The sequence below is a fragment of the Neolamprologus multifasciatus genome, chromosome 15 (assembly GCF_963576455.1).
Source record: "Neolamprologus multifasciatus chromosome 15, fNeoMul1.2, whole genome shotgun sequence".
In the NCBI taxonomy this organism is placed as follows: Eukaryota; Metazoa; Chordata; class Actinopteri; order Cichliformes; family Cichlidae; genus Neolamprologus; species Neolamprologus multifasciatus.
The window spans coordinates 37,039,350-37,052,210 of record NC_140453.1 but is presented as its reverse complement, the minus strand read 5'-3'; the positions used below and the strand labels follow the sequence as shown (position 1 = coordinate 37,052,210).

Below are 12,861 nucleotides of genomic sequence, written 5' to 3'. Positions count from 1 at the left end.
CTACTACACAAATTGCAGCCTTCAAGTCAGAGTTTTTGGATGGACAAGCACATTGTGATGTCACATAAGGGGGAGCTATCTGTTAAGGCCAAAGTAAGTTGGCCTCATGTGGCTCATGTTGGAACTATAGTCTTTACCTAATCGTTCAATCCCAGAGATTTGGAATTTGTATGAAAGAGCACGGAGTTTCCTTTCTGGTGCACTTCTTCTTATCTTATTCTTATTACTCACTTTAAATGTTTATTTCAGGCACTTCCACACAGAAGTCCAGTTGGTCAGATGCGGAGTCTTTTATTTTAGATGATCAATTGCTCAATCTAACCTCATCATGCATACTTTTTCATCTATTCATCCATGACCACTTATTTACTTTCATCGCAGGTACACCCTGGACATCGCAGGGCAGACCTGCAACATACTTTGTTGTAGTGAGATCCTAATTAAGCCCCTTTGCTTTCATAAAAAGATTTAAAGTGGAGGAAAATCTCAGCATTTCTGTGGGTTGTGAACAGCGAGATTGTGGCTCGATTTTTTTTTAATACATATAAACACCATCTTTTGGGTCATACCCGATTTGGACCTTGGGACCTACTATGTCAGCCGCTTGGTTATAGAGTTCCATGTATGCCCTGCCTGCTACCATCTTGCACCCTGTTGTTATGTGCAAGATTGTCTCAGTAGCAGCCTCAGTCCAGCTTTGTCCAGTCATTGGTACGATTTTTCAATATCAGCCACTTCATCTATCTTCTGGTCATACATGCCATGCAGGGGCCTGTCCTTCTATGATGGTTCCTCTTCTTGCTTCTATTCATCATCCGGTTTGTGCTGCCTGAGGTATTCACTAAGCACATGATTGGTTGTGGCCATCTTCCTGATGTATTCGTTGATCTTTTATGTTTCATTCTGGGTAGTGGTTCTGATACTCACCAGCCCTTGGCATGCTTTGTAGTCTAAGGGTATTGGACTTGAGATGAAACCCACCAGGTGAGGAACTTTCTTGTCTTGATGTCAGTGGCTTTTACCTCCCTATTATCCCAGCAAGGTATGTGATGACTGGCAGGGCATAGGTGTTGTTCTTCCCATTCAGCATTGAATGATCAGCAAAATTGATGTTCACTCCTGGCTTGATGTCATCCATGTAGAGGAGGCAGTATCCATAGCCAGTCATGCTACTGATCTGGCAAAGGGGGTTCAGTAGGAAAAGAGCACTCCTTGATAAATCCTGAACTCGATGGTAACTTGTGCAGCTGGCTTGAAGTTGGCCTCTAGGGTTGTTCTCCTTATCCCCATTGAATTCCCAATGAAGGCTCTTAGGGTTCTGTTGAGCTTGTATAGTTCTAAGTATTTCAGGATCCATGTGTGAGGTGTTGAGTCATAGGCTTTGTTGTAGTCAATCAAGTGGTGCGCAGGTTGGCCACTCTGGAGCTTGAAAGAGACTAGCCATCTGCCTTGGCCTGAAACTGAGACCCAAACCTAGCTTGTAGTGTTATCCTAGATCCACTGGTTGGCACTCCATTAATGTGACACCAAAACTAAAACAGATTCTAAAAGCTATATAAAATCTTATATAAAATTTTCCAATGATGATAATAGGACAAAACAGGACAAAGGTTGGAAACTTTAAACATCTACAGTTTCAGTCAGATAGATCACGTTTGACATATAATGTGTGTACAGCCTCCCTGCCCTTTACTTCAATTACTGTGTGTTGTGTTGTGTTACTGTGTTGTGTTGTAGGATATAGATAGAAACTGAAGTATTTAAAAATCTGATAGATGGATGTGCTCTTCTAAGACAGTGAAACTCTATTGTTCTAAGGGTAAAGAGAAGTAAACTGTTTCATTTAAGGAAGTGAAGCCTTTCTTAAAATAATAACAATAATAATCAGCATGTTGTATTCAACAACATTATATGTGGATGAGTGTTGCGAGTTCCAGGAGAACTGAATGCAATTTTAATTTGTACTTTACTCAGTATGACTATCTAATGACATAGTCATACTCTGGATTAGAAGCTTCTACTTACCTCAACATCATCATCACACTTCTTGCTGACATTTGCCACCTTGAACAGTTCCAGGGGCATCCGTCGCTTTGCCTAATTTGATAATTCCAATTAAAACTGTGTTTATCCTCAGTGTAATTACAGTCATCTGTCTCGAGTGCTCCCCACTAATTGTGTACAATGATACAGCTTTCATGTTAGTTTCCCTCTGAGTGTACTGCCTCAGTAGATAATGCTGTTAGACTGTAGCAGCAGCAGTTGAGACTAATCTTATTTATTACAAGACGCCACAGTGTGCAGACTCACATGGATTCTGACACAGTCATGTTGTTTACATCCTTTGTCACAATTTTTTATAAAAAGAAAGAAAACAACAACTCAATGCCTATTAGACATGATTTTCCTACACTAAGCTGTAGGGAAAGCCTTTCTACTATGCCTCCTTTCAGACTTGTAGCAGGTGTTACTGAACATGCCTGTGGGGCTGATTCCATGTTCTTGACAATTGTTATGATAACTTTGAAGGTAAATTCCAGAAAGGTTTAATACTATAAAAATTGCCCATGCCTTCCTTGTACAGTTTTGGCACCATTACTGACTGAATTTGACATGTTTTTAATTCAATTCAATTCATAATTGTTTTATTTATATAACACCACGTCACAACAACAGTCACCTTTACACAGTCACAATAGTCTTAAGCCTTTTTTGGGAAGATAAAGACTCTACAATGATACAGAGGAAACCTCAACAATCCCATTTTAGCTAGCACTTGGCGACAGTGGGAAAGAAAAACTGCCTTTTAACGGGAAGTAACCACCAGCAGAGCCAAGTTTAGGGAGGTTGCATCTGCTACAACCGTTAGGGGTTGATGGGAGAAGACAAGATAAACTGTGGAGGAGAGCTTTAATAATAACTAGTGATTAAATGCAGACTGGTGTATAAGCACATAGTGAGTTAAGGAACTTAACCTTAACTATGTGCTTTATCAAAAAAGGATAAAGCACATAGAGCTTATGGTTAGAGCACCCTGTCTACTTTCAAGCCTAATGTTGAAAGTAGACAGGGTGTCTATTTCCCAAATTTAAACTGGGAGCTGGTTGCACAGAAGAAGGGCCTCAAAACTCAAGGCTCGGTCTCCCTAAGAACCCTAAGAACTACTAAGAACTTCAAGTAAGCCAGCAGTCTGAGCGCAAATGACTGAATTTGGGGGATGTGGTAGAATGAGGTATTTAATTAAGATAAGATGGGGCCTGTGAGAACGTGTGCGGTTTTAGATAGAAAGAAGGCAACAAATCAGAGATGCTTGATTCCCTTGTATAACTAGTGATAACTAGTGATCCTGAACCATGCACTAGTTATGCCTCAATAGGCTTAGGCTTCTCATGATGCAGAGCATTTCTTCTTCACCTCTTTTCACTCTCTGTCTAAATATAGTAGTGGTATATAACAATCATGAGCAATTAATAAACTGGCCCTTCCTCCTATAGTTTGCCTTTTGTCCCATCTCTCTCTGCTCTCTCCTCTTTTCCCTTACTCCTAACCAGTTGTAGCAGATTGCTGCCCCTCCCTGATCCTGATTCTGCTTTCTCTGGAGCTGTGGTCCTGCTAAAATAGAGATCTTACAATATAAAGTCACCTAGGTGACTGTTGTGTTGTTATGAACTGGCATTATATAATGAAATGTAATTGAAATAGAACTGAATTGAATGTTTTAAAACTAGGGCTTAATAGATAATATTTCCCCATCTCCTTCATGGTTTGAGACTCAGCTAAAGAGGAAAGAGGCTAGTTTCACGTGAAATGCTGGAGTGCACTGATATCATAGTGTTCTCTGGAACAGTATGTTTTTTTATTATAGGAAAAAACATGCATCTGCCACTAGGGCTCAGTCTAATCATAACTTAGTCCGTCTCCTTCCTTCCACCCACACTGCATGTTAGTTAGTCTGCTGAGACACTGAGAGAAAGGGGAGCACTTTATAGAGCACATTATAGCACACTGTCACACATTACAATCCCACCTTATTAAATCCCCCAAACCAAAACCTGTCATGTGACACAATCAAGCTGAAGCTGACTCACACATTCTGCTGTTTTTCCCTTTTCACTTCACTGATTTTCTATGCAAATGTGATTTTTCTCTTCAGGGGCTAAAAGTTACTCAACTTAGCTGTGTTTCTCCATAACAATCATGAGACCTACTGAACAGATTACAATTGATGCGTGTTACGGAGGAAAGAATGATGCAGGAAGCCTTAAACAGGCCTTAAAAACCTTTTGGCTAGTAGTATATAAACAGAATAATCATTTGCTAATGTTAGAGAAGAATGCAGTAATACCAGTAATATTATAAAATAGATGTGACTGACACATTTAAGCTAAGTAGAAGGGAAGAAATCTTTTACATCCATCCGTGCATCTAATCAAACTTCTGCCACAAACTGCTATTTTGTGGTGTGTGTGTGTGTGTGTTATGCTGGATCATTGTGTTGTGTTATCATTGCATTTTCCTCCGACTGCAAGTGAATTGAATTCTAGGGTGCAAACATCATGTTCACATGGCCTTGAACCTTGCAGCCACATCTGAAAACATTATTCTTGGAAGACAGCTCATGATCCTGCAAAACTAACTGAGAAGTGTTTAGTGAAAGTATCATAACTATATATCATTTGGACCAGACTAGACTGACATACTTCAACAACAAGAACAGCTGTCACACCTTACTGTGGGCTTTGACCACCACAGTCAAATCATTATTACAGCTCAGTCACAACAAAGGCCACAAACAACCTTAATGCAACGATTTCTTGCAAAGGCAGCTCACAGTTTTCACTTCCCTTATTTGTGGTGTATGCTCAGTATGCATTTGTTTGTATCAGATACTTCTAATAGACTTCAAAAAAGTATAGAATAGATGATTGACAAGTATTTTGTCCTCAGATGTCCCTACTTGCACAAAAGACCAGAACCCCAGGCTGTGATTTCTCATTTTCAAACATGGTTGAAAGCAAAATCAGTTTCTTCATAAACTAGAGGTCAAAAACGGGTCATGCAGTTGCTAACTCATTTGTATAATTGCAATACTTCCTCCCTTTTATCCCTTTTATTTATGTTGTCAAATTCAACTGGCCAATTTATTGTTGGCTAGTTGGAGAAAGAAGAGGATGAAGATTGTAGTCCCAACTACATATCTGCAGAGGTATGGAGAAGACGGAAGTGAGCGGGGGTTTTGGAACATCATCCTCTCACAGAGAGTGAGAGGATGTTTTAGAAATGGTACTGTGTACTCGTACCAGTTTTCAAGATCCAGGGTGATATGGAGAGTTGTAGTAACTACAAAACAATACATTCATGAGCCATACCATGAAGCTGTGGGGAAGAGTTATGAAGTGAGGTGATGATATAGGCATAGGCATCGCTGTAGCTCAGGAGGTAGAGTAGGTCTCTTCTATGAATGGGTGAATGAGGCATGTTAGTAAAGTAAAGTGCTTTGAGTGCTCTACCAGAGTAGAAGCGTGCTACATTAGAACCAGTCCATTTACCATTTACGTTTATTGGTTTCAGGCCAAGAAAGAGCAAGCGATAGATATGATGGCTGCTTTGAGAATGTTAATGGAGAAAATAAATAAGGTTAGAAGGAGCTGTTTGTGGAATTCCTCTTCCAGAGAGCGTTTTCATTCAAAAAACTGTAAGTCAATTAGCGTTTTTGTCTGTTTATAGGTTATTTGGTATTTTATGAGTAAGTCATAAAAGTGCTTTCTTGCTAGGTCTAGTAAAGTTAGCTACACCTGCCCACACCTTTCCCACTTTCCGTGAGATAACCCAAAGAATGGGAAGATCCAACAGGATCAGAAAACTGATTTGTGATTGAAGACAAAATCATTGTGAAGGTGCTCATCAGCAGATTTTTAATGTTACAGGATGCTAGTTGTGTTTCCTCATTTTCTCCACAAGCGCTTTTTCGCCGCCAGAAAATGCACTTAGAGTTTCCTTCTGTGTTTACATGATTATTTGGCCATTTTAACAGGAGTTTGTGTGTTTTCCCATATTTTATACGTATATGTTTTAAAAAAGAAGCAAAAAGTCCACTGAGTACCCTTTTCTGTAAAAACAAGCCCTGTGGCACATTATCTGTCAGTCAAAAGCATCTCAGTGTATACAGCGTCCAGCACCATGCATTACTCTTTAATTAGTACAGTTCCACATAGAGGCATAAAGGCATTTCTCTCTGTAATCAAATTTTTTAGACATTTGTCTGATAGCTTTTCCCCTTTCCCGCTTGTGTGTGTGTGTGTGTGTGTGTGAAGGAAGATACCTCTAGGTCTGTCGTCACTGGGGCGAGTGACCAGAATGGAACGTTTGACATGAAAACGTTTCCACAGGGGCACGTGCTGCGTGTGCATGTTCCCAGAGTTCAACTTCTTGTGGTCTGAATAGGAAATTAGGAGGACTTACTGCCATGACAGTCAGGCACAAAACCTCAAAGGCCATGCCCATTTGATGCTATTTACTTTTACACACCTAAGAATGTAACTGCGATAGGATAGGCCAAACGACCCACTGTGGAAGACTCTGATTTTGTCTAGCTCTCCTATAGAGCTTTCCTAGTAACTGTCTGTTTCCTGGAATTTCCTCCATACCTTGAGACAGCACACCTTTTGGCAATGGCACATATTGATCTGACATCATGGACGACTGGAACTATTTTTGCAACCTCTGTAGGGTCCAGGTATCACCACCTATGCTATGCCTTCTAATGAGTCTGCCTAAAGGAAGCATGTATAATGTAAACAGAATGGGTTCCAGCATAGAACCCTGTGGAACTCCATAATCACAGGACTCCCCTTTTACATGAGCAAACTGGACTCTGTTATGTAGATATAGACAGATATAATTTAAAACACTGCAGCGCAGTACCTTTAACACATATGGCATGCTGTGATGTCTGTAGTATCCCGGCTGTGTCCTTAAGCTTCCCTTATAACTATTCCCGTAAATCCAAGCGTGGATTATCAACCAGGCTCAGTGGATGACTGTCCTGTCCACTTTGCCTCCAGGTTATCTTTGTGTGAATACATTAGTGGTAGTTTGATTAAAGGCAACTAAAACTGTAAGGGTCAGACAGTCAATCCTGTCTTACTGTGTATCCTTGTGTTATTGCATGAAGTCAGGACTTATCTACCCAGTCTGAGCAATGAAGACTGAAAGCACTGGGAAAGAACCAGGATTTTTATTTGAACTGTGTTAAGGTTCACTGATTTGTTTGTTATAGCATTTTATATTAATTAAGAACAATATTCTGCTAATGTTTTAATTTATTTTTTCTCTCCAAGGCGTATAAATTAAGTTTTTTTTAACAGGAGCACCACCAGTAGTGGTAAATAAGATCACTGGACTGTGGGACAACAGACCTGCCCCAATAATGAGTTAACCAACTTTTTTTACTGGGTCGACTTGACCTGATCATTAGCAGTACACTCTCACAAGCGAAAAGGTTTGGGGTTCAAACCTCTTGGACAGCAAGGCTTTTCTGTGTGGAGCTCTTGGCTGTGACTGTGTTGGTTTTCCTCCCCCGGTTACTGTATAGAATAAAGCACTGTGTGAATGTGCCTTGTAGTCAAAAGCATGCAGTCAGTTAAACTAGAAAAGTGGTATTTTGGTGCCAGGTCATTAAAAGCTGATAATAAAACTGCTCCCATTTGCCATAGGAGCTACTCAGTTTGGTCGTACAAATATTAGATGAACGTCTGTTATTTTACTTTTTTCAAGTTTTCTTGGAGTCCACCTGAAAGATGTACATTTAGTTGTGCAGTGTAATGTAAGTCAGTGTCTTCATAAAAAATAGGTATGCATGTGGATGTCCACAGGAAGGGTAATTTCAAACACTCATAGACCTCAAAAGTAAATGCATCAAAGTGTACAGTGTGGTTTTGTTTCCTGGTTATTGACTGGATATGATTTTAATGTGACATGACAAGCAGAAATGTAGGGAATACCTGTGAATTTCAGGTGTATATGCATATTTTGTATTGAAACATGCACAACAACAATCACTGGCTTTTAAATGTTGAACTAGGAGTGAGCACGTGAAACAGCAGTCAGTCATGAGGCTTGGCTACAGCAGACCACTGGGGCTGATGTCAGCCCTGCGGTATGTGCCTGCCGGGCTTGGCTGTAAGCTGACCCCCCCTCTATTTTGCTTCTATTTCCAGGGCGTGAGCGGAATGTCCGTGGATGAGAAGTCTGAAGCCCCCATGTATGTGTATGAGTCAACAGTTCATTGTACCAATATCCTCCTCTGCCTCAACGACCAGCGGAAGCAGGATATCCTGTGTGATGTGACTGTCCTGGTGGAAGGCAAGGAATTCCGAGGACATCGGGCTGTGCTGGCTGCGTGCAGCGAGTATTTCCTCCAGGCGTTGGTGGGCCAGGCAGAGAATGGCTTGGTTGTTAGCCTTCCTGAAGAGGTAAGTGTATCTATCGTATTGTTTCCCCTGACAGGTTTTGGTTGCAAGGGTGCAAAGGGTGCTGCGTTTTAGACAATGCAACAATAAAAACTCCTTGCTGGTGCAAATACAAAAACAATAGCAATAGCTTTTGCACACTTGCAGACAATCTTTGACTATGTCTTCTATCTACTCCCACCTCAAGCTAAAACACACAGCTCTTAACAACTCATGTGTTTTTATCACGTAAAAATCAACAAGGAAGGTTGCCGGTTTAGCTCAGTGCATTGAGCAGCTGGCCTGGGTTCAAGTCTCTCTGTCTCCCTCTGCTTTCCTGTCATCTCTTCACTGTCTCTGTCAATAAAGCTGATAAAAGACAAAGTCTTACATGAGTAATACTGTGATGATTTTCTATGGTTATAATTCAAATATGGCTTATACCTGCACAATAGATCCAAACAAGGAACAAAATATACAACATGGGGGATGGCTCATTAGGAATACCACTGTGTTTCATAGAGGGAGGGGTCATTTATGGCCAGGTGTGATTCTGTTTTCATTCAGTAAACCATTCTTTGATCTTGATGTTGTAGTGTGTATATAGTGGATAATTATGCTTATCTAGATCACTTAGAGCTGCTTTGGAGTGCCCTCAGACCATGAGGAGGAAGCTGAAAGCTAAATAAATACGCTAAATAAATTCAAACAGGACCCTAGGGTGGGGGCAGGTTATCTACGTGTTTAAAACATATTGTAATATGTCACAGCAGCTATGTAATACATTATATATCATTTTTTTTGTGAAAACGAATCTGTCCCAGGACCTCCCCACCCTTCCACATACATACATGGAAAGCATCTAAATACTTTCTGTCACTCCGATGAATGCATCAGGAGCAATTGCCCAAGGACACTTTGGCATGCAGACTGGAGCACCTAAGAATTGAACCACCTGCCTTCTGAATAGTTGATGACCTTCTCTACCTTCTGAGCCACAGCCACCCCAAAGTAAGACTCAGTATGACATATGGAATTGGTGTGGACGTGGCTTGCAAAGTGGCTTGCAGATGTGCAAATGTGCGCTTAAGTAGCACATACTTTGTGAGAGTTGTTGCCTATTGAGGAATCAGCTGATGCGGGCTTGCATCAAAATCAGATGAGCTAATCTCATCTTTGTGGCTTGGCTCAGCTGTTGTGCTCAAGAAAAATGCAACTTATTAGGGTCAGGAAACTTTGCAACAATGCAACATTTGCTATCGCACGTCTAGCACAGCCACGCTACAACAGCTAGCTAATCATACTGTTTCAAGATTTATCAAGGAGACAAATGCAAATACAACAAGAAAGTTTACTGAACAAAAGCAAAAAACTTTAGGAAAGCAAAAAGAAAAAAAGGACTGAAGAAATATTCACATGGAAACCTGGAAACTAAAAAAAAGGACACGACTGTATCGATGCAGATAATTACTAAAGGGAGCAAAACAAATGGTCATGCACAAAGAAAGTCACTCCAAAAATAAAACAGGAAGAAGTTGCACATAGGCCAACAGTATTAGACCACAGAGAGAGATTCACAAGAGACACGGGGTAAAAGGAAAACACTAGGAAACACAATGAAAATACTTCAAACCGGACTCCATGACAGAAACATGTAAAGAAGCTGCACATGTGGACAAATAGCAAAGTAAGGAATATGGAGATCCCTAGTGCAGTTCCAGGAAAAATTGATATTACTCTTTAAGATGTTGCATCTGGGTTTAAATACAGGAAAAAACAAAGCATTGTTTTATGCCATTTAAAGAAGGAAGTTATTAGGACAGAGCAGAGGTCTGGGGAAGGTTTCTTTTATGTTTTGAGATAAAATCAGTAGTCACTTGATTTGGATTCATCTTGGTCCCTCTCTCTAGGGGCTTGGCCAGCCCTTCGGGTTTCACAGTGGTACTATCAAATATCCCAGAATTTCACCTGAAATCCATCTGCTTCCGTTTTAATAATTTATTACTTCTCGGCCACATGTACTGATTTTCTCTTCAGGTAATTTGTTTGTTTTGCTTGGTTTTTTTTTACTGTATTCTGTTGCTGTAGAACATAGGCAACATAGATATTACTGCGTATTTTTATTTGTTCTCTAAATAACGTCAAAAACATTATTAAACATTTGTTTAGCTTAAATCACTAGAGATTATTAGCTAATTGTAACCTTCTGCTAGGACATCGCTATTTGCCAGCCAAGGAACTGATGTACATTATTATTTTCGTTTGTTAAAAAAAATTCTCTTCCTTTTCTGATCAAATTGGGCTTCAGCATTTGTTTACAGTACAGCTCCAGATCCAGATGACAGCAAGTCAAAATGATGTTACCTATGTCCAGCAGCAGCCTGCATTCAGCTATAAATTGATATGGATCAGTTAATGTCTTTTATTCACTGTAACATTTAACTTTTGGGTGACGGCACAAAAAATGGAGAGAGCAAAAGAAACAGGCGAGAGTGGACACGTAGTCAAAATCACCAGAAATGATAAAGCTTTGGCTTCTGTTTTACCCATAACGATTGTGCAATCCCCGCTTGCACTTATAATAATTATTGTAAGATTATATTTTTGATATTTTCTAGTTTCTAGTTGAGTGATGAGGATGGAGAAGAAAGGACAGATTATACACGAATTAGTGAAGTTGGGTGGAAAAACAAAAGTTATTTTTCACAAAGTCATTTTTTATGTATTTCACAGATGCCTTGTGTGTTTTCCAGTAGCACACTTAAAAAATGCCACTGGCCATTCTGAAGAGAACACATTGATATGAATGGGAGCATTTTACAGGATTGACTGCAAACATGGCTGCCACTACATTGCTGTGATGGACTACAAATCTATTCTTCACTTGTGAAATTAGGGTACACGATGCTCTGTGCTGAGTCTGAGTTTGCATGAATTCAAAAGCGTGTTGTGCATGTTTCTCATCTTGTCGGGTTTGCCGCAAATAGTTAACCTCTTTAAAGACTGCGTCTTTGCCTCGCATTTGATAACTAAAGGCTGCACCCTCGAATGGGTGGGATGGGTATTGATAAGATTTTCACGATTCCGATTCCATTTTCGATTCTGTTTAACGATTCGATTCTTTATCAATTCTCTTATCGATTCTTTTTTAAAAAAGGAGAACACCAAGGTCGATTAGCTTAGAACTTTGTCTTATATCTTCTCTTTGAACCTAAATGCAAGGCACAGTGATGGCAAGTTTTGTAATAAGGCAGATCGCGCACATAATATGCACTGTTAGTTGATTATTTACCTGCCACATTAACGGGAGAGGACGTGCAAACGTTACCGCTGCTGCTGGGTTGAGATTCACGAGTCCGGAGCGGAATTAAAAACACGACATTCATTTAAAGTTATCGCGTGTTTTGTGAGCAAATGCTTTTGCATATTCGTAGTGTTTCCTCCCTTAAATTAAATATCTACTTTGCAAGTATTGCAAGTTGCCCTGTTGTCATCCGTTCTCGTAAAGTATAACCAAACTTTTGAGCGTTTGAGCCGCCATGTTTCCTGCCAGGTAAATGACGCTCCGCAACGTGGTGACGTCATTCGGGGGGACTGGAATCGATAAGGGAATCGTTTGCAAAAATGGCAAACAATTCCAAGGAATTGAAGCAGTGGGAACCGGTTCTCAACAAGAACCGGGTTTCGATACCCATCCCTGTAGACACTACAATAGGTCATCCAGCTAAATAGGTTTGGTTTTGAAGGAACCATTGTCATGTTGATGACATCTGCAAACAGCCTATGACATTAATATTACAAGGCACTGCATGCATGACATTATGATGGGAGCAGAGCCCCCGTAAACGTTTGAACCTAGAATCACCCCTGCTGTAGGATAAAGATTCAGGGAAAGGTGTACAAAGTGCTGATATTGCCAATTATCACCTGGCAGCTGCTGCTGGCACTGATGCTAGAGGCATGTAGCACTTTGAGGTGAGATCAGTGCCACCTTGGGTTCTGTGCTCATCAGGTTCAGCAACACTTCTCACTCTTCCTCACCTCAGATCTCACACTGTCGCTTTAAACAGAGCTACTTCAGAGCTCTTCAGCCAAACACATGATAAAAGCACCTCGCTGATGTATTGGTGTCACACATTCATATTCCTATAGACATGCGGTGCTGTGAAAACTGGGGCACATCCCACTTGTGCTGCAGCTCCTCACTGGTGCTAGCGTGCATTAATAAAGTAATGCCTGCCAAATGACTTTGTTCCTGCACTTACTGAAAAAGAAAAATGAGCTGTGTTTTTTTTATCTGCTTAACTCAAAGAAAGACTGCAGAGAACAGCTCACGTGTGTTCAAATCAGCATCCCTGTAATTAAGTGATTGCATGCTTGAATGATGTACCAGCTGCTTTGTGTTTCAGGT

At 40.4% G+C, this 12,861-nt stretch overlaps 1 protein-coding gene across 4 annotated transcripts in view; it reads left to right on the top strand.

Moving 5' to 3' along the window:
* bach2b (BACH transcriptional regulator 2b) overlaps window positions 1–12,861 on the top strand; it is a 94,876-nt gene that overhangs the window by 47,323 nt on the left and 34,692 nt on the right. For all 4 annotated transcript variants that reach the window (XM_085134105.1, XM_085134104.1, XM_085134107.1 and 1 more), the window contains one exon: window positions 8,220–8,474. In XM_085134105.1, coding sequence (XP_084990231.1) covers window positions 8,220–8,474 — 255 coding nt within the window. The remainder of the gene's footprint in view (window positions 1–8,219; window positions 8,475–12,861) is intronic.